This window comes from Odocoileus virginianus, chromosome 7 (genome assembly GCF_023699985.2).
Source record: "Odocoileus virginianus isolate 20LAN1187 ecotype Illinois chromosome 7, Ovbor_1.2, whole genome shotgun sequence".
Lineage (NCBI taxonomy): Eukaryota > Metazoa > Chordata > Mammalia > Artiodactyla > Cervidae > Odocoileus > Odocoileus virginianus.
The window spans coordinates 43,445,431-43,467,445 of NC_069680.1; the positions used below are offsets into that span (position 1 = coordinate 43,445,431).

The following is a 22,015-nucleotide window of genomic DNA, read 5'->3' on the forward strand; positions in this document are numbered from 1 at the left end:
AAGGGACTGAGAAATGCATGGATGGTACAGGCAAGAGAGCAAGCAGAAAGAGTTGGTACCACTGGACTACCACTAGCTTGTACGTTCCTTGAAGGCAGCGAACATGCCATTCCTTCATGTATTCCTTGGGCTACTATTGTTTGTTTTTTTGTCAAATGATCATGTCAAGTTTAGAGCAGAAGACTGCAGCTGTGGAAACCTACAGCCATATTTGGATATGATGTATTTGAACAGAGCGTAGGGGAAAATTTTAAGTCCGAAACTGAAAAAATTACATGGTTGCAAATGGAACACAATGGAGCATTTGCAAGGTAGGGGTGGCAGCAGGGTTATGTTAGCTCAGGCATCCCTTGGGAAAAGTATTCATTAGGAAAGGGGAAGAGTTGATGGCGATCTTTGCAATAGGAATGGAGAGGAATCAGGACACCTGAAGTTAAAAATAGAGCACTGGTTATTGATTGTCATATTTATCATGTGAGGCACAGCGGATGAACAGAAGAGTTATTCAGTGGGTCGTCTTTGAATCCAGATATTTTAAAATGATAATATAAAGATTTATCTGTATTGCCAATGTTTGAGTAACATTTGTTCTGCCATTTTGAGGGGATTAAAGCAAGTTTTCACATACAAAACTGACAGACTTCCGGTTTATTCACAGTTTCAAGAAAGACAACCATTCTGAGTGTTACCTTTCTCTCCCTTTTCTGACAAATGGTGTATCATTTTCTTAGGGCAGCTGGAGCAAAGTGCCACAAGTGGGTTTACATTTGTGGAATCTGTAAATCTAAAGTCAAGGAGTTTGAAGGGCTATGCTCCCTCCAGAACATAGAAAGAAATCTTTCAATGTCTCTTCCTAGGTTTTGGTAGTTTGCCAGTAATCTCTTTTGCCCCTTGGCTTCCATTCTCTCTGCCTTCACATGGCCATCTTCTTAGAAGAAGACCATTCATACAGGATTAAGTGTTCACCCTACTCCTGGATGGCCTCATCTTAACTTAAATTTCACCTGTAATAACTCTACTTCCAAATGCAGTGACATCCAGAGGTATTGGGAACTTCAATTTATCTATTTTTGGGGTGTCAGTGGGAGACCAACCCAAACCATAACAGATGATAAATAACAAATATCTATAAGGGTAGATTGATAAAATGTCCTTTGGAAAAATAGAATCATGTACAAAACTGAATAAATTACTAGAGTAACAGAAATACTGTAAAAATCTTCTAATTGACAAAGTGATGAGGAACAGGAGAACGATATGACAGATAAGGTAGTAAGTGAAAAATATGTGAAGAAAAGAGCAAGGCAGCTCAATATCATGACTTCATGTTATATTGTAATATTTACCACATGATGCAATAAGTTTTTCCCCTAATAGGTTGAAAATGTGGTGGCTACTTGTAACAATGTGTTTCATCCACATATCTGGAAACGCATTTTGCTTCTTTGGGAAAATTGCTGAGAACCCTGAAGCCAGTATGAATGTTGTAAGTTATTCATATCACTAACATTTTAAAAACAACACTTCCAAAGATATTGATGCTATTTGCTCTCATTAATTCTTTTAAAATACATTTTGTTATAAAGTTTAAAATATTTCTTCACAAAATATATGTTAGCAATCAATAAGAAGTTTTGCAATAGGATTCACAAAAATGGCCCAGTAAACTCATGAAGCTAATTTTTTTTTTCCTCCATTCAGAGTCAGATGATTTCCTACTGGGGCTACCCAAGTGAGATGCATAAAGTTATAACTTCGGACGGCTATATCCTTCAGGTCTATCGGATTCCTCATGGAAAGAATGATGCTAATCGTTTAGGTAGGACTGGTCGTTGTTCAGTCACTAAGTTGCGCTCCACTCTTTTGCAATCCCATGGACTGTAGCCTGCCCGGGTCCTCTGTCCATGGAGTATCCTGGCAAGAATACTGAAGTGGGTTGCCACTTCCTTCTCCAGGGGATCTTCCCCACCCAGGAACTGAACCCACACCTCCTGTGTTGGCAGGAAGGTTCTTTACCACTGACTCACCAGGGAAGCTTAGGGGGGACTGGAATGAGGGAAAAAGATGATTGTCTCGAATCTTGAATCAAATACGTTCCAGTCAAATGTATTCTAATTATAGAACATGAGATTAAGCTACTCACAGGGAAAGAAAAATCCTGGAACCACCTTGGATTTCTGAGATTAAGCTGAGGGTCTGAGTGACACCAGATTTACATTGGCTTCAATGATGTGCACACTGGCCCATGATTTTAGTTTGTTGTGCTGGGTGGGAACTCAGAGTCCCTGAATAGCAGACCCACTTAATTAGCATTATGCTGAATTTCCTTATGACATAATTTTTCAATAGCTTTTTGAGTTTAATTGGCATACAACCCACTGCACACAATTTAAAGTATACAGGTGAACACATTGTCATCTGAGAAACTATCACGGCAATTAAGATAACAATTTTTAAAATATTCACCTCACCAAGCAAACTTATTTAATTCTGCTGCTGCTGCTACTAAGTCGCTTCAGTTGTGTCCAACTCTGTGCAACCCCATAGACAGCAGCCCACCAGGCTCCCCCGTCCTTGGGATTCTCCAGGCAAGAATAGTGGAGTGGGTTGCCATTTCCTTCTCCAATGCGTGAAAGTGAAAAGTGATAGTGAAGTCGCTCAGTCGTTTCGACTCTTAGTGACCGCATGGACCGCCACCTACCAGGCTCCTCCGTCCATGGGATTTTCCAGGCAAGAGTACTGGAGTGGGGTGCCATTGCCTTTTCCTATTTAATTCTAGTTTTCCTCTATTCATGTTTATCTGAGAATAAGTAGTGAGTTTATAATAATTATCTTCTTTAGGTCAGAGACCTGTTGTGTTTCTGCAGCATGGTCTTCTTGGATCAGCCACAAACTGGATTTCCAACCTGCCCCACAACAGCCTGGGCTTCCTGCTGGCAGATGCTGGTTATGATGTGTGGCTGGGGAACAGCAGAGGAAACACCTGGGCCCAGGAACATTTATACTATTCACCAGACTCCTCTGGATTCTGGGCTTTTAGGTAAAGAAAGGGAGAATTAAAAATAAATATTCAGTTAAAAATCATCAGTATTCACTGCTTCCAATCCAGTCATGTCTTAACAAGTCACACTTCAAGTAGGAGAAGAAGGAAGTCCTTTGATTCTAATCTACCTTTAGACTTTTCATACACCTCATTCCAAGGGTAGTTTTCCTCCTAACTGTGATCCTAGTGCCCACTATTACGAGATTCCCTGAATCTGCTTTTCCACAAGGATTGAGCAAAATGAGTAAGCAAAGAAATTTATTGCCCTCGGCAATTTCTAAAGGAACATCCATATGGATTTAAACCCAGCTAGAATTCATGGACAACATCTCTCATCAGCAATAATGAAGTGGAGGGGGAGAAAATGAAATTGAGACACCATAGAGAGAGTATTAAAGATTTTCTCTTACTGGCCTTCTTGTGCCTTATTTCTGGGAATTACTAGTGGAAGTGGAGAACAGAAGAGAAGTTGGTTGATAGAGCTGAGGCACAAAAGTGCTCTAAAAATTCTAGGAACCAAAAAGAAGCTGGTCTGTTCCAAGTGTAGTGAAGAAGAGGAAGACCAAGAGGAGAGGAGACTAGAGCTGCTGACAAGCCCGGATCAGGGTGGGCTGTGTAGGTCACGGTGAGGGCCTTGGAGCTCATTCTGAGTGTAATGAGAAGATTCTGGAAGGTTTTAACAGGGTGGGCATAGCCTGTTCTCACTTTCAAAAAATTATTCTGGATAACTTGTAAAGAATAAAATAGAGAAATTATTCATATTACATGGTAGTAGAACACTAAATACAAGTCATTATTAAATCTGACAATCAGGTTCAGGGATGGAAGTAGTCCCCAACTACAAATACTTTGGTGTTTCAAATTGGATGAAACCGCAGATATCATGCTGTGCTTTAGAAATAATGTCAGCTCTTTACAGGAAGTCACCCCCAAAGAGCCCCTGACACTCAAATAGTCTGTAAGCAGCAATATTTAGAGCATCCAGTTTTCTATTTTTCAAAGGAAGCTTTAGCTTAAATAGGTTTGACTTATGGAAATTATAACAAAGATGTGTATTTAGTCAATTTTGTCTTTTTCTTCACAGCTTTGATGAAATGGCTGAATATGACCTTCCATCCACAATTGATTTCATCTTAAAGAGAACAGGACAGGAGAAGCTACACTATGTTGGCCATTCCCAAGGCACCACCATTGGTAGGTAAAAGCAATTAGCAAGTAGTGTAGTTCATATAGATCCTTTTCCAGTGGTCATGCAGGCATTTTGGTCTTCATGCTTGCTAATTGCTTTCCATTCATTATATAATGCAATGTCTAAAACAGCCCTCTGATATAAGGCCATTATTATTCCTATTGCATGTATAGGCAAGCTATACAGTGGGTGAAGAAATAATTCGTGTAAGTGATAACTTAGTTATTATAAGTAGGGTAGCTCAGATCCCAGGTCAAGCAATCTGACATCCAAACCAATGCCGTGAACCTTTGTACCACATGGTCTCTGGTTTGTTTATTTCATTCAGTCAACCCTATTTATAGGTATCATATAACATATCCTAAGGATACAGCAAAAAAGTGAATAGTTTAAAATCTCTGTCTTTTTACTACTAATAGTCTAGCAGGTGGAGGCAGAGAAAAAGATAAGTAAAATACATACGATGCTAGATAATGGTAGCATTTTTCTATGAAGAGAAAAATAAATCAGGGAGTCAGATTGGGGAGCATTAGAGGGGTGCTTATGACTGACTCCTATGCTTTTATACAGAACATGCTGGACATAGCTTAACCTTTTCTCAATGATACAGGGTTATAAAATTATTGCATTTAGCTGAAATGCAGAAATTTCCTTAAGATTTATTGAGGTAAATAGAACCGCATGTCCTAATAGAAAATAAGTCCAAGCTACTGCTCTTTTGAGTATTTAAATTTTGAACATTTCCACTCTTCTTACTCACCAGTGGACAGTTTGTCATTGTGTCACCACACTCATAAATTTCAGGAAGTTGTTTGTTCTGCCTTCTAATTTACATCTACCAGTCATGCTGTGTACATGGAGTTTAGTTAAGTATCCTTGATAGAATTGCATCTAAAATGGGATTAAGCTTCTTTTGAGGAGTTGCCTTTCCTGACCCTCGATGGACCCACTGACCCCCACTCTGTCAGTAGTGCTACTGCTAACACTCTAGCGGGAGGAGACTGACTCTCCTCGCGAATGATTCCTGCTTACTCTGGGTGACCCGCTGGCTCTTATCTTCAGAGTTAGGAAGCCAGATAAAGAACTCCTTAACAAACAGAGTGCTGTTGGAAAGAATGTTCTTTCAGTGAGATAGGCTGGATATTACTGAGTTAGTTGCGTAAACCTGAAAGTGTGGGTTTTTTTGTTTTTGTTTTTTGCTTTATTTAAGTTTTGCACATCTGAAAAGTTTTGTTTCAAGCTGTTCTTAAGTCTAGTCAACATGTCATTATTAACAGTAAGGAGAGATTGTCCTATGAAATTCAACTGTAAAGAATTTAAGTTAATAATTCTTTGATTAGAACCCAGTCTATTTATATGCTACTGTTCATGAAAACAATTAAAAGCAGATAGGGGCTGAGAATATTGTATACAAATATTGGAATTATCTCAGCTACTCATTTTTTAAGTATTACTATGTGACTAGTTCCTGGTAAATATTTTATATGATTCAACTTAATTATTTCCTAAACAACCTAAGGAAGTATTCATCATTATACCTATTTTTAGATGAGGAAACTAAAACTTTTAGAGTTTAGGTCTCTTTTCCAAGGTCACAAAGCTAATAAACCACAGAACTAAGTTTCAAACTCTGTTTCAACACATTTCAGATTTGTGCTTTAACCTTTCCACTTATACACCTTATTCATGTTAAATGCTAATTATATCATTGTTATAAGATGAGATCATTTTAACTTGAACCAAACCTACTGTAATATAAATTATAACACTTTTATTACCACAGGATTATTCTAAAGTTGGCCTGGTTTCAAAAGTCAGATAAAAGAGTTAAACGTAACTTTTGAAAAGTTCTAACCTCATGTCCAGGGCTTCCCAGGTGGCTCAGTGGTAAAAAATCTTCCTGCCAAATGGGAGATGTGAGTCAGATCCCTGGGTTGGGAAAATCCCATGGAGAAGGAAATGGCAGCCCACTGCAGTATTCTTGCCAGGGAAATCCCTTGGACAGAGGAGCCGGGCGGGCCCAGCACATGGGGTCGCAAGAGTCAGACTCGACTTAGCAACTAAACAACAACAGCAAACCTCATGTCCCCAGCGAGAATCTATGAAAACAAAATATACTAAAATCTGACCATTTTGTTGATTTCACGTTGTCCCAGATGGCACCCTTAGTAAGTCCAAAGTAATGATGTCATACTTGTAAAACACACACACACACACACACACACACATCCCTACCTTTACACATATTCCTTGTTCTGTTTCAGGTTTTATCGCCTTTTCTACCAATCCCACACTGGCTGAAAAAATCAAAGTCTTCTATGCATTAGCCCCAGTTGCCACAGTGAAGTACACCCAAAGCCTGTTTAACAAACTTGCACTTATTCCTCACTTCCTCTTCAAGGTATGTGATTCCCTTTAACTGGACCTAAGATATTGAATTGTTTGTGGATTTCAAAGTGATAGAAAGAGAACAAACAGCTGGTGGGCAATCATGTTTATATCCAAGAATGGAAATGAATGTGTTTATATTATATCTTGAATAGCACTGACCATGTTCGAATCCCCATTATAGTTTAAGAGATCCCCACTTTTTAAATTCTCCATTTCTTTGTGTGCTAGCAACACCTGGGAGTGTTTTTGCTCCTTCGTGGGTGTTTCTTTACCAAGTATCCTCACAAGCCTTCAAGGCTGTGTTTCCACCCTCAGCCTGGGGAAGAGGAGCTAAAAGCAACATAAAAAAATAAATAAGACACCTAAACTACCCGGTCCATGAAAAGTGGGAAGAGGAAGAACAGGAAAGAAAGGGAAGGGAAAGGAAAAGGAGAGAAAGTGTAAGATAGCAGTGGTGAAATAAAGCAAGAACTTGGAGACCCCTCATCAAATACCCTTGGTTTTCCAAGTCTTATTCCTAAGAAGTCTTCTTTCTTTAAACAGGGATTTCATAGGGTAGTAGAATAGATTTCAATAGCTGTAGATATAATGTAGGCATATATGTTAGGGATTTAATAATCTTTCCTTTATCCAAAATTTAATCACCAACTTCTCCCACCCCCTGACACACACACACACACACACACACACTCCTTTAGGAGAACAGTTTGCCTCAGGCTACAAAATTTAATGATGCCATTTTTCTTCCATGGTTGTGTGCTATTCATTTTTTTTTTTTCTTTTCACTCAGGTGTGTGCTGTTCATTTTTTTCTCACTAAACTAACACAGGCGTCTAAAACCTAAGAGATTTTTAACTGCAACATTATTTGTAAAACTTTTACTCAAAATGTAAAATTGTGTGATGACCCTGAATATATTCACTGGTTGCACTGATTCAGAACATGTTTACTTTTTACTTGTACTCAGAATTTCTGACAGGCAGTGTAGAGAAGGGTTTAAAAAAAGAAAATATTAGACCATAAGTCAGAACCTTGAGGCTTGAATCAGGATTCTAGCTGCAATCCAGTTCTCACTAGACCAAGACCCTGACTATTTATTAATCTTATGTTCTCCTGTATAAAATGGGGATGACAGAGTACAAACAACCAGTAATAAATAAATAAGTCACATGGATATAATGTTCAGAAGAGAGAAAATGGTCAATAGTTTATAGTAGCTTTGTATGTGTATAATTTTGAAACTTTGGGTGTAAATTTGAAAATATGGAGTCACTAAGTTGTATAACTGAAACTAATATAATATTGTAAATCAGCTATACTTCAATAAAAAATAAATAAAATTGTGGTAGCAAAGTGTCAACCTCCCTCAAGAACAATAAAGGTGAGTCCTTTCAATTATCAAGCTACCAAACCTCTTTGTCTTTTTAATGTTTTTATGAAAATGTGGCTTGAGGTCATCCTTTTCACTGCTGATTTTTTGTCATTTATTGCTGAAATCACACATCTTGGAACTTAGTTTTGATATTCTACAATGTTATTTTATGATTTAATCCTGTAGCTCCTATTACCCCAACTAGACTATACCTCTTTATGCATTACACTTTTCATCAGCCAGTACAGTTCTCAATGCAACAATAAATATCCAGTATTCATATATGCCCTGTCCATTCCACATCTTTATCATGGGATTTCAATGAAAGAAACTATTTAAACTTCCTAAGACAACATATAGAAATATTGAAATAGACATTATAATATCTATTTCTGCAGTAAACTAGACAAATTAAGAAATCTTTTCTGTAGCTTGTTTGCAAATCTGTAATGATGCTTTTATTTTTCAGATTATATTTGGTAACAAAATGTTCTACCCACACAATATTTTTGAGCAATTTCTTGGTGTTGAAGTGTGCTCCCGTGAGACACTGGATGTCCTTTGTAAGAATGCCTTGTTTGCCATTACTGGAGTTGACAATAAAAACTTTAACATGGTTTGTATGCCCTAAATTTCTATTCTGATTATTTTGAGCAACACTATTGATTCCTTGTCTTATAATCACTTAAGAATGGTACTTTATTAGAAACAGGAGTCACTTCAAAATTCTGTCCAATATGCAGATAAGCCCAAGAGAAATCACAAGTCATGGCTCCTAGTTTTGTAGCCTCCAGGTTCTTTCCATCACCTCTTGTGCCCTGAAGTAAACAGCTTGTAGAAAAAACAGAAACAGAAAACTCGCTACTCACTTCTGATCACCTGAAAATTGCTGTGACATTTAAATTCTGTGAGGTGAGGTATTGAACCATGTTGTCAGGTTCCTCTCTAGGAAAAATATGTCTAGATATTGGATAAATGTTATTTAAAATATTTTTATGCTGACAGTCAACCCTATAAACTTTCTAAAACTTCTTTCAGAACAACTCTTTATGTAAGATCTTGTCCATACTCTTTACCTTCTATTTCATTTGCTTTGCACCAAGTGGATGTTTAAAAACACATACAACATAATGCAGTATTGAAAAGAAGTTAGAAATATGGATTCAAGTTAAAAGCATAATTCAGCTCCTACTTTTGCAACACACTTGAACTCCTTCATTTTGATTCCTTATCCATGGAATGAGTCATTGTGAAGATCAAATGAGCTAACATATGTAAAGTAGGACTGTGCTCAGTGATGTCCAGTTCTTTGCAGTCCCATGGACTGTAGCCCACCAGGTTCCTCTGTCCATAGAATCTCCCAGGCAAGAATACTGGAGTGGGTTGCCACTTTGTATCCCAGGGGATCTTCCTGACCCAGGGATTGAACCTGTGTCTTGTGTCTCCTGCACTGACAGGCAGATTCTTTACCATTAGTGCCACCTGGGAAGCCCCAACATATGTAGATCATAGAACAAAACAATCTAGCTCACATTACATCACATTTTTCATGTTTTGTATTATCCATTGACAACTATTCTCATTCAAAATTGTTTAGTTTAGTTATACATCCTTGAAATTAGTCCATATAATCAGAGTTTGCAAGCCATAAAGTGATGTACATCTCTTTTGCTCATATCCTGCCAGTAATGCTGCTGGTAAAACTTGACATGGATCAGATAAATTTAAGTCTTAGGTGTTTTCAAGAAACTGAACGTATACCTAAGTGTGTGTGTGTGCTTATGTGCTTGCTTTCTAGAGTCGCTTAGATGTGTATATAGCACATAATCCAGCAGGAACTTCTGTTCAAAACACCCTCCACTGGAGACAGGTATCATTTCAAGCTGTTAAAACTTTCTTGTGGGCCTAAACCATCACCAATTTACCTAAAGCAAAGTCTTAAAATAGTCTGTCAAAGATTCCTAGCAGGGAATTTTTCTGGCATGGGACTACCAGGTGAAATGATCAATCCATGTGAATGAAAATCCTATAAAAATAGGTGCTTTGGGTAGGAAGAAATAAATGATTTTCAACACTCGAGTGGGAAGAAAAATTATTTCAAGCAGAGCTGCATTTAAGCTTGAATAAATTGTTCTGGAGGATTAATAGTTTTTATTGTTGGAATGAGAAAAAAATAAATAATATTTAAATTAAAAGTAAATTACTTGGAAATGTTGATATGTTTTTACTCATATAGCCAAGTGATTTTTTAAATTTCCTTGTCTTTTTAATTTCTCTCCATTAGGCCATTAAGTCTGGGAGATTCCAAGCTTTTGACTGGGAAGCCCCTATATCAGAACCTAGTGCATTATCATCAGGTAAGCATCTTAAGTAGCAGTTATTCACATTTTGAAAGACAAAGATATAAAAGGTTAAAGATGAAATTGCGATAACTTTATATGTATTTTCCGAAGTCAGGTTGCTGTCCAGACCTCACAAGTCTGTCTAATGCCACGAGGGGTGATAAGTTCTGGAAGTTTCTTATTGCAGTCATGTGGTACCTTGAGGGCAGCTTGAATGAGCACAGACACTGGAGCATGAGGGCCCAGGGGAAGAATCGGGAGCCATCAGCACCTCAGATGCTGCCTTTGTCCTGGGCTCTTAACACTAGTAACCAGAGACTCCATCCTGGGCGGGGAAGGGGGTGAAACACCCACTCCCAACTCCATGCTCCCTGCAACCAAGCCAAACACAACTCAGGATGGTTTCAGCTAACTGGGGAAGTGATGATAATTTATGATCCAGAAGCTGGTTCTGGAAAACACTTCTAACACTGGCATACGAGTGAAGAAAAGTGGGTTTATTCTCGTGGATATTTTCCACACTTTCCCCTTCTATCTAACATATAAAGGAGCACAATAAAGTATTAAAATACTATGAAAAAAGTACATATAATAAAACATTTCTTTGTGAATTGGCTATTACATAAGGGTGAAAAAATTTTAATGTATTGAATCAGAATTCTTGAGAATATTGTCTTTAAAAACTAACAAAGTTTCTGTGAACAGAGGGAAAATTAGTTGTGATTTTCTTGTCCCATTGGTCTGCTTTATGAATGTCTTTAAAATCTGTGTGAATGGTGATTTTATTGAAATGGGGCTACTGATAGATTTTGTAAGAATTTGAACCTATATTTAGTAAAAAAATCAGGCAAGTATTTAAAATACTACTCATTTAACCAACTGACTACCTTTCCAATGACTATACTGGGAAGTCAGACAAAGTAAAAATAAATGACTTAGGTCATTTTGAGACGCTTATACCTTTAGAGTCTTTAAATTCTTAAGATTTAATTATGAAACTGGGTTATGCCACTTATAACAACAAGGATGGACCTTGACAATATTATGCTAAATGAAATAAGTTATTCATACACAAATATTATATGATCTCACTTAAATGTGAAATCTAAAACGTAAAAAAACTGGAACTAATAGAGAAAACAGATTGGTGGTTGCTAGAGGCATGGGCAAAATGGATTAAGGTGGTCAAAAGGTATGAACTTCCAGTCATAAAATAAGTAAGGCCTGGAGACACAATTACAGTGTGGAGACTATAGTTACTAATACTGTACTGTACATTTGAAACTTAAAAGACATTAAATCTTAAAAATTCTCTCTCTTCTCTCTCTCTCTCTCTCTCTCTCTCTATATATATATATATGTAAAACTGCACATGGTGGTAGATATTAACTAGATTTTTCATTGTCATCATTTCACAATGTATACATGTGTGGAATCATTGTTATGCACCTGCAACAAATATAATGTCATATATAAATTATATCTCAATTATTTAGTGATATCTGATTTACCCACTGAATAAGTATTGAGTTTAAAGTGCATTTACTTATGAAAATCCTGATTGCTTTCCTCTTGTGTTTTAGCCCACGCCTCCCATCTACAATTTAACAGCAATGAATGTCCCAATTGCAGTATGGAGTGGTGGCAATGACCTGTTGGCTGACCCTCAGGATGTTTATATTTTGCTTTCAAAGCTCTCTAATCTCATTTACCACAAGGAAATTCCAAATTACAATCACTTGGACTTTATCTGGGCAATGGATGCACCTCAAGAAGTTTACAATGAAATTGTTTCTTTGATGGCAGAAGACAAAAAGTAGTTCTGGATTTAGAGAATTATTCATTTACTTTTTCCAAAATAGTTTCTTCTCTCCCACATGATTTCTGTACTGTTTTCAATGCAATGCTTTTTTCTGTAATGTTGACTTTCAAAATATATTAGCATCAACAAACTTTTCATTGGTCATTTTTAATTGAAAAAAAAAGCTTAAAATTATTTTTACACTTGGAAATGTATCTAGAAACGTCAGGGAATGGTTGACGGGAGGATTCCTCCGTTCTGTCTCTCATGAGTCCTCTGTCCCTCTTCAAGCGGAACAGCACGCTGCTCCCAGGGACTGAGGTCATTGTGTGAGGCAGGCTTGGGTCTCCTTTAGTAACATTCTCTTTAGGACAAATGCTTAGTCTCCTTCCCCTTTCTTGAGATATGGATTGTGTCCTGACCTTGTGACTAACATTACCCCTTGTTCCCTTGGTAACGGTTGCTGTACGTTTGGTTTTCTGATCTCTATCATTCCCGAAAGAAGTTTCTTGTACCACAGCCTATATATACTCATAGGAAAATCATTAAAGCACCTTTGCTTCATTAGAGCTTAGGTCCCCGGGTCTTTTTTTGTCTCTCTCTCTATCTTTTTCTGGCTGACTTTCTGGAGCGTGGAGACCCGTCGGGCTCACTTTTCTGCCCGGGCTTCTAAGACCCACTCGAGAGGGTGCCTGGTACCTTGGTGAGTGATGCAAGCCCTGTGTCAAGGACAATATTGGTCCTTTGTGTAAACCAAGGGATATCAGCCTCCTTCTCTCTTTTAATTTCTGATCACCAACTCCGTACCACAAGGTTCCGGTCCATTAAAGGACCCCAATATAGAAACTCTTGAGGGACTGTGATCTCAGGGAGGTGAAACTTCTCTTCCAATCCTCCCACTCAGGTTTCTTCTAAACTCCAGGTAGACAATGAGCCTTGAATCATGAGTGTTGCCAAGAGACAGTCCTGGGGTTGACTACTGATGCCTCTTCGGCACACTTGGAGATTAAATAGATTGTTTTCTATCATCTTCTGTTGCTAAAGTTTAGTCTCTTCATTTGTGCAGTGGGGCTAACACTTGCTCTTTTGACTGTTAAACTCGATGAAAAGGCAAAGTAGACTGTAAGTTGAATTGAGATCAGCTCACTTTCCCTTTCTAGGGAGAAAAGAACACAGGTAGGTTAGGAAGCAACTGGCAACCCCAGTTTAGGAAGTTGGGCAGCAATGGATTTCTTAACCTCAATATTGTTGATGTTTTCGGACAGATTTCTTTTTATTGTCCTGAGGATTCTAGGATATTTAGCACCATCCCTAGGTTCTACTCACCAGATGCCTTGAGTACACACCCTCCCTGAGTTGTGCCTCATATATACCTCTTACTTTGCACCATCATATTGTTGTTCACATTTCCCTCAAAAATTTGGTCTAATTTATTTTGGGGTTACAAGTATGTATTCATGTTCTGGGTATGACTCACAGGAAGATCAATATTTCTGAACTGTTTATGATCTAAAACTTATTAGATATGATGCAATTCATATTTTTAAAAATCAAGATAATCTAAAATTAAAAGATGCTAAACATTACCTAGTTTAATCCCCATCATTTCCCAAATGAGGATATTGAATTTCATATAGGTTGAGCACTTTAATAAAGGATATATGATTGGCATTGTCAGAGCTGAAATCCACATATTCTAGTTCAAATACTCTTCTGCACAAAGTTGATTACACAGCTCTGTTGCATTTTCAAATTAAATATTTCTAGAGTTATCAAAGAGGGGAAATGGGACAAGGTGATACTTAGGATTTTATAAAGCATTACTCAGAGTAATACTGGATATCTGAGTTACTAGGCTCTACATAGACATCTAGTGAGGGGAAAATGCCAGTTGAATGGGAGTTTTGTCTGCTAGTGTGAAAGAAGGTAAAAGTAGCTAAGTAGATATTAGAAGGAGGGAGAAGGAATAGAGGTGAGAAAAAAGTAAAGAATGAAAAATATTTGAAGATATAGGAAAGGATTTGTGCTTTCAGATGCAAAACTCATCTGCTTTGCTGTGTCTCAGCTGGTCATTGTTGCAGCCGCACTCAAAGAAATTAGATCACAAAAGCCATGTATAATCTAGACCAAACAGGAAAAATTATTTAAGGCATACAAGGAGGATGCCACTCTAGAATTTCCTTTTGAAAATAGCACTTAGGGAAACAAATTAAAATATAGATGAGAACTGTCTGCTTAGGCAATCCACCCTAATTAGTTTTCAGATCGGTTGCTCATAATAACAATGAATCCAAGGCCTCATCAAAGATATCAAATTATATCTGAAATAAACTATAGACAAGTCAACTATATATAACATAATATATAACTATTTATATATATATATATATATATATATATATATATGTTGGTAACATAGCAAGGTCTACAGTAAATGTGGATCTATATTTCAACCTCAAAGCATTGTGAGGATTTCTGCATTAATTTTGAACAACTATCTGTTGAATGTCTTCTCTGTTCCAGAGAGTTTAATATAATTAATACATGATCCATGATAGCACTCAACTAATATGACCCATTATTACTTTTATAACTACAAAGCACTATGTATTAAGATCATTTTGTTGTTGTTCTTAAATACCAGATTTAATAAAACTTAGCTTTAGGCTGGACTAACCTACTTAGTGAGAAGTTCATAGAACAGTCAACATTAAGTGTACTGTCTACTGAACAGCAGACCTCATGACCTTCATACTTCTCTTGATCCTTAAAACCCATAGGGATAATGTGAAGGCAGACCTAGATGAACATTGGACGTACAGTGTATCCATGTCACAGTGAGGATTGCTATGCTTAGGAAACCCCTAAACTTCTGGGGGGAGGCAGCAAGCAAACCTATCTCCCTTCCCCCAAGAGATATTTTCTTTATCATATTGGTCAAGAACCAAGCTGCCTTCTATCTTGGAGAGAGTTATTATGGCTGTCTTTCAGAGCTCTTGGCTATACAAATATCCTTGGGGGGGAAAATCTAGGGAAAAACTAATCTGAGAATTGCAGAAATATTTTGGAAAATATTCTTTCAGTGTCAACCTTTAGTGTACATCAGAATCAATTGAAAGGTTTTACAAACACAAATTGCCAGGACTAACCCCCAGTGTTTCTGACTCAGTAGGTCTGGGATGAGCCTAAAAGTGCCTTTTTCTAACAATTTCCCAGGTGACACTGATGCTGCTAGTCAGAAATACTTGAGAATCTCTGTTCTATGTCTATTAAAAAGATGACATTTTGTCGCGTTGCTTGATGTTGTTGATTTGCTTTCCTCTGGCTATGCTTTAAAATCGGAAACTCACATTTCTAAACTACCTACATCTATTGTAATCTATTCATTGAATCTGATAAGTAATGTATCTTTCAGTTCAGTTCAGTTGCTCAATCTTTGTGACCCCATGGACTGCAGCACACCAGGCCTCCCTATCCATCACCAACTCCTAGAGTTTACTCAAACTCAATCCTTTGAGTTGGTGAAGCCATCCAACCATCTCATTCTCTGCTGTCCCCTTCTCCTCCTGCCTTCAATAGTTCCCAACATCAGGGTTTTTTCAAATGAGTCAGTTCTTTGCATCAGGTAGCCAAAGGATTGGAGTTTCATTTTCAGCATCAGTACCTCCAATGAATACTCAGGACAGATCTCCTTTAGGATGGACTGGTTGGATATCCTTGCAGTCCAAGGGACGGTCAAGAGTCTTCTCCAAAAACCACAGTTCAAAAGTATCAATTCTTTTGCACTCAACTTTCTTTATAGTCCAACTCTCACATCCATACATGACTACTGGAAAAACCATAGCTTTGACAAGATGGACCTTTGTTGGCAAAGTAATGTCTCCTCTTTTTAATATGCTGTCTAAGTTGGTCATAACTTTTTCTTCCAAGGAGCAATCGTCTTTTAATATCATGGCTGCAGTCACCATCTACAGTGATTTTGGAGCCCCCCAAAATAAAATCTGTCCCTGTTTCCACTGTTTCCCCATCTATTTCCATGAAGTAATGAGACAAGATGCCATCATATTAGTTTTCTGAATGTTGAGCTTCAAGCCAAATTTTTCACTCTCCTCTTTCACTTTCATCAAGCTCTTTAGTTTTTTTTTTTTTCACTTTCTGCTGTAAGGGTAGTGTCATCTGCATATCTGAGGCTATTGATATTTCTCACAGCAAATTTGATTCCACCCTGTGCTTCATCCAGCCCAGCATTTTGCATGAGGTATTCTGCATATAAGTTAAATAAGCAGGGTGACAATATACAGCCTTGATGTACTCCTTTCCCTATTTGGAACCACTCTGTTGTTCCATGTCCAGTTCTAAGTGTTGCTTCTTAACCTGCATACACAGTTCTCAGGAGGCAAGTCAGGTGGTCTGATATTCCCATCTCTTTACGAATTTTCACAGTTCAAAAACTTTCACAGTGTACTGCAAGAAATCACAGTTTCTTGTGATCCACACAGTCAAAGGCTTTGGCATAGTCAACAAAACAGAAGTAAATGTTTTTCTGGAATTCTCTTGCCTCTTCTATTATCCAACAGATGTTGGCAATTTGATCTCTGGTTCCTCTGCCTTTTCTAAATCCAGCTTGAACATCTGGAAGTTCACAGTTTACGTACTGTTGAAGTCTGATTTGGAGTATTTGAGCAGTACTTTGCTAGCGTGTGAGATGACTGCAACTGTGCAGTAGTTTGAGCATTCTTTGGCATTGCCTTTCTTTGGATTGGAATGAAAACTGAATTTTTCCTGTCCTGAGGCGGCTTCTGAGTTCTCCTAATTTGCTGGCATATTGAATGCAGCACTTTCACAGCATCATCCTTTAGGATTTGAAACAGCTCAAATCGAATTCCATCACCTCCACTAGTTTTTTTTGTAGAGATGCTTCCTAAGGCCCACTTGACTTCACATTCCAGGATGTCTGGCTCTAGGTGAGTGACCACACCATCTTGATTATCTGGGTCATGAAGATATTTTTTGTATAGTTCTTCTGTGTATTCTTGTCACCTCTTCTTAATATCTTCTGCTTCTGTTATGTCCATACCATTTCTGTCCTTTATTGTGCCCATCTTTGCATGAAATGTTCCCTTGGTATCTCTAAATTTTTTAAAGAGATCTCTAGTCTTTCCAATTCTATTGTCTTCCTCTATTTCTTTGCAGCGATCACTGAGGGAGGCTTCCTTATCTCTCCTTGCTATTCTTTGAAACTCTGCATTCAGATAGTTATATCTTTCCTTTTCTCCTTTGCTTTTGGCTTCTCTTCTTTTCACAGCTATTTGTAAGGCCTCCTCAGACAACCATTTTGCCTTTTTGCATTTCTTTTTCTTGGAGTTGGTCTTGATCCCTGCCTCCTGTACAATGTCATTAACCTCCATCCATAGTTCTTCAGGCACTCTATCAGATCTAATCCCTTGAATCTATTTCTCACTTCCACTGTATAATCATAAGGGATTTGATTTAGGTCATACCTGAATGGTCTAATGGTTTTCCCTACTTTCTTCAGTTTAAGTCTGAATTTGGCAGTATGGAGTTCATGATCTGAGCCACCATCAGCTCTCGGTCTTGTTTTTGCTGACTGTATAGAGCTTCTCCATCTTTGGCTGCAAAGAACATAATCAATCTTTTTTCAGTATTGATCATCTGGTGATGTCCGTGTGTAGAGTCTTCTCTTGTGTTGTTGAAAAAGCGTGTTTTCATGACCAGTTTAATAGGCTAAACTCTATTAGTTGTTGCCCTGCATCATTTTGTACTCCAAGGCCAAATTTGCCTGTTCCTCCAGGTGTTTCTTGACTTCCTACTTTTGTATTCCAGTCCCCTATAATGAAAAGGACATCTTTTTCTGGTGTTGATTCTAGAAGGTCTTTTAGGTCCTCATAGAACCGTTCAACTTCAGCTTCTTCAGCATTACTGGTGGGAGCATAGACTTGGATTACTGTGATATTGTATGATTTGCCTTGGAAATGAACAGAAATCATACTGTCATTTTTGAAACTGCATCCAAGTACTGCATTTCAGACTCTTTTGTTGACTATGATGCCTACTCCATTTCTTCTGAGGGATTCTTGCCCACAGTAGTAGATATAATAGTCATCTGAGTTAAATTCACCCACTCCAGTCCATTTTAGTTCACTGATTCCTAAAATGTCGCCATTCACTCTTACCATCTCCTGTTTGACCACTTCCAATTTGCCTTGATTCATGGACCTAACATTCCATGTTCCTATGCAATATTGCTCTTTACAGCATCAGACTTTACTTCCATCACCAGTTACATCCACAACTCAATGTTGTTTTTGCATTGACTCTGTCTCTTCAATTTTTCTGGAGTTGTTTCTCCACTGATCTCCAGTAGCATATTGGGCACCTACTGACCTGGGGAGTTCATCTTTCAGTGTCCTATTTATTTATTTATTTATTTACTTTTGTCTTTTCATACTGTTCATGGGGTTCTCAAGGCAAGAATACTGAAGTGGTTTGCCATTCCCTTCTCCACTGGGCCATGTTTTGTCAGAACTCTCCACCATGACCTGTCCGTATTGGGTGGCCCTACACGGCATGACTCATAGTTTCATTGAGTTAGACAAGGCTGTGGTCCATGCGATCAGATTGGTTAGTTTTTCCTCTTAAATCAGGTCATACACATTTTATCAATTGATACTGCTTATTCTCATTGCGGCTTCCCAGGAGGCGCTAGAGGTAAAGAATCCACCTGCTAGTACAGGAAATGTAAGAGATGCAGGTTTGATCCCTAAGTCTGTAAGATCCCCTGGAAAAGAGCAAGGTGATCCACTCCAGTGTTCCTGCCTGGAGAATCTTATGGACAGATGAACCTGGTGGCCAACAGTCCATAAGGTCTCAAAGAATCGGACATCACTGAAGTGACTTAGCACATACACACACAAGCACATTCTCATTTTATGTAGTATATTTGAAGAGTTAAATTTGTACATAACCTCCTGCTCATTCTGCCTCTGTAACTCAGCTTGCTTCTTGCAAAGTCTGGGTTATATAGATCATGTAGTCTCTGAAAGTGGGGACTTACAATACTAGAAATTGGAACCTATCTCATTCACTCTTGCCCTGCTCTTTGCAATTGCCCAGCCCCTGCAAACCTGCTTAATCATGCCTGTCCGTGTAAAAGTCAGACATCCCCCTCCCCATCTTGACTGCTGTTCCCACACGCTCAAAACCGCTTGGCTTAAACCAGCCTATTAACAGCTAGTGTTGCCCACTATAGTATGTCTTTAAAAACTGTGAAACCCCTTTGTTCGGGGCTCAAAGTTTGGAGGGTTAACCACTCTGGGCCTGCCAGCGTAATAAACCTGAATTCTCCAGTTCTCCAAGTGTGGTGCTTGGTTTCTCGATTATTGGTTTCAGCAAAATATTAAGACCCTGGGTAAAAATTGAGGAAAAGTTATCTCAAAAAATAGGAATTGAGTCCTAGAGAAGTTCACAAAACATAAGATAGGGAAAACAAGCACTTTGCTAAGTTCTTTATAATGACATCACAATTCCCACAAAAATATTACACACTTGACAGTATTATAGCAATTTTAAAAAGTAGGATGCTGAGGATAAATTCCTCATGCAAAATCTCTCAGAAAATAGTGGAAAGAAAACTTTAACTCAGTTCTAACTGACTTGAAAACCCAAGTTTGTTTAATATTCCACGGCACCAATTCCACGCTTCAGATCAAGTCCTAAAACAAAAAAATCTTTCATGTGTTCACATGCTAAAGTGCATCTCTTCTTTCATGAACCTCATCAAGAGGCTGTTTAGTTCCTCTTCACTTTCTGCAATAAAGTGAACATCACAATAAAGTGAATCAGGTATCTTTTTGTTTACCACAGCATATAAAAGTTATGTTTATAGTGTACTGTAATCTACTACAGTGCAATAAAGTAATATCTAAAAATAAAATAAAATTATATCTAAAAATACTAAAATAAAACAATATCTTTAAAAGTACATGCCTTAATTTTAAAAATACATTATTGCTTTAAAAAAAATGCTAACCATCTTCTGACAATGCAAAATTGCCAGAAACTTTCAATTTTTAAAACAAAACAAGCAACAACAAAAAAGTCCACCATATCTGAAAAGCACAGTCAAGCCAAGTACAGTAAAACAAGATATGCCTGTATATGGTTTAAAAAGAAACAATGGACTCAAAGTGGAATTAACTGTGCTAAGCCCCTTGTCTGTAAGGACGATTTAATTGAAATTATAGCCTCATGAAGGAATGAGACCTTTAACCAGTCAGTCTGGAATTTCCTGGCCAACATTAAGGAGGCAATCCACCTGATAGATCCCTGCCTTCACCCAAAGGAAGTGATCTTGCCTGAAATAATCCTTTCTTCTATTTATGACTTTCTTACCCCAATCATTTTCTGCCTTTAAAAACCTTTCCTTTTCTGCTACTCTTTGAAGCTTCTATTTCCTAGATGAGATGCTGCTCAATTCATGAATTGTTGAATAAAGCCAATTAAATCTTCAAATTTACTTATTTGATTTTTTTTTAAACAGATTAGGTTAAACACAGATATGACACCTACAAACCCTTTGGAGCTCTTTGTCTTTCTCACCACTTCTAAGGGCCCTAGGTAAGTTCCTCTCATTTCCGAGGTCCAGGCTCTTTGCTGGATATAATTCAATTTTCTGATATAATCCAATTTTCAATACAGGGCAGGTCAGCTTGAGCTGGTAAATAGTTCTGATTGGAGCCAAGCCCCTAACTTTTATGTCAGATCACAATTGTCATTAATCAATGAAAACTCTTAACCTTTGATTTTGTCCCAAGATCCATTTGGGAACTGTTAGTGGCATTTCCCAGTTCCCCTTTAATGTAGAGCTACCAGTTCTCAGTCCCCAGTGCAGCTTCTCTGCAGTCCAAGGTTCCATGATGGGAAGTGTTGGTGGTGCACCCAGGATGCAGCAGCATCTCTTGTTAACTGCCTGGATATATTAAAATGCACATGTTTGCTTTCTTTTGTATATATAATGGCTACTACCAATGGGAATCTTAAAAGTCAAAAAGTGGTGGGCATGGATTGAGTATTGCACTTACCACCTAATCTAAAGACTCCCATGTTAGGATATATTGGTCATAGATTGGGTTTGATTGACACTAGATAGCTCACCAACCTCAAGAAAAGTTTTGTGCAATGGGGTACACTGTAAAACACAACACAATTCCCAACCTAGCAGCACATAACTTTTAAGTATTAGTTTGGCTCCAACGGCCCTCAGAACTTTGCTAAAATAGATAAATAAATAGGTTTCAGCTCAGTTCAATTCAGTTCAGTCGCTCAGTCATGTCTGACTATTTGTGATCCCATGGATTGCAGCACACCAGGCCTCCCTGTCCATCACCAACTCCCACAGTTTACTCAAACTCATGTCCATTGAGTCGGTGATGCCATCCAACCATCTCATCCTCTGTCATCCCCTTCTCCTCCTGCCTTCAACTGAGTCAGTTCTTTGCATCAGGTGGCCAAAGGATTGGAGTTTCAGCTTCAGCATCAGTCCTTCCAATGAATATTCAGGACTGATTTCCTTCAGGATGGACTGGTTGGACCTCCTTGCAGTCCAAGGGACTCTCAAGAGTCTTCTCCAACACCACAGTTCAAAAGCATCGATTCCTCAGCACTCAGCTTTCTTCACAGTCCAACTCTCACATCCATACATGACTACTGGAAAAACCATAGCCTTGACTAGACAGACCTTTGTTGCCAAAGTAATGTCTCTGCTTTTTAACATGCTGTCTAGGTTGGTCATAACTTTCCATCTAAGGAGTAAGCGTCTTTTAATTTCATGGCTGCAGTCACCATCTGCAGTGATTTT

At 38.1% G+C, this 22,015-nt stretch overlaps 1 protein-coding gene across 1 annotated transcript; it reads left to right on the forward strand.

Moving 5' to 3' along the window:
* The first annotated feature begins 1,384 nt into the window (after positions 1–1,384).
* Positions 1,385–12,157, forward strand: LIPF (lipase F, gastric type). Its single transcript, XM_070469856.1, is given in 10 exon segments — positions 1,385–1,486; positions 1,702–1,819; positions 2,842–3,040; positions 4,128–4,237; positions 6,497–6,633; positions 8,465–8,611; positions 9,794–9,865; positions 10,280–10,324; positions 10,326–10,352; positions 11,921–12,157. Coding segments are annotated over 10 exon segments (1,194 nt in total).
* Positions 12,158–22,015: the final 9,858 nt, after the last annotated feature.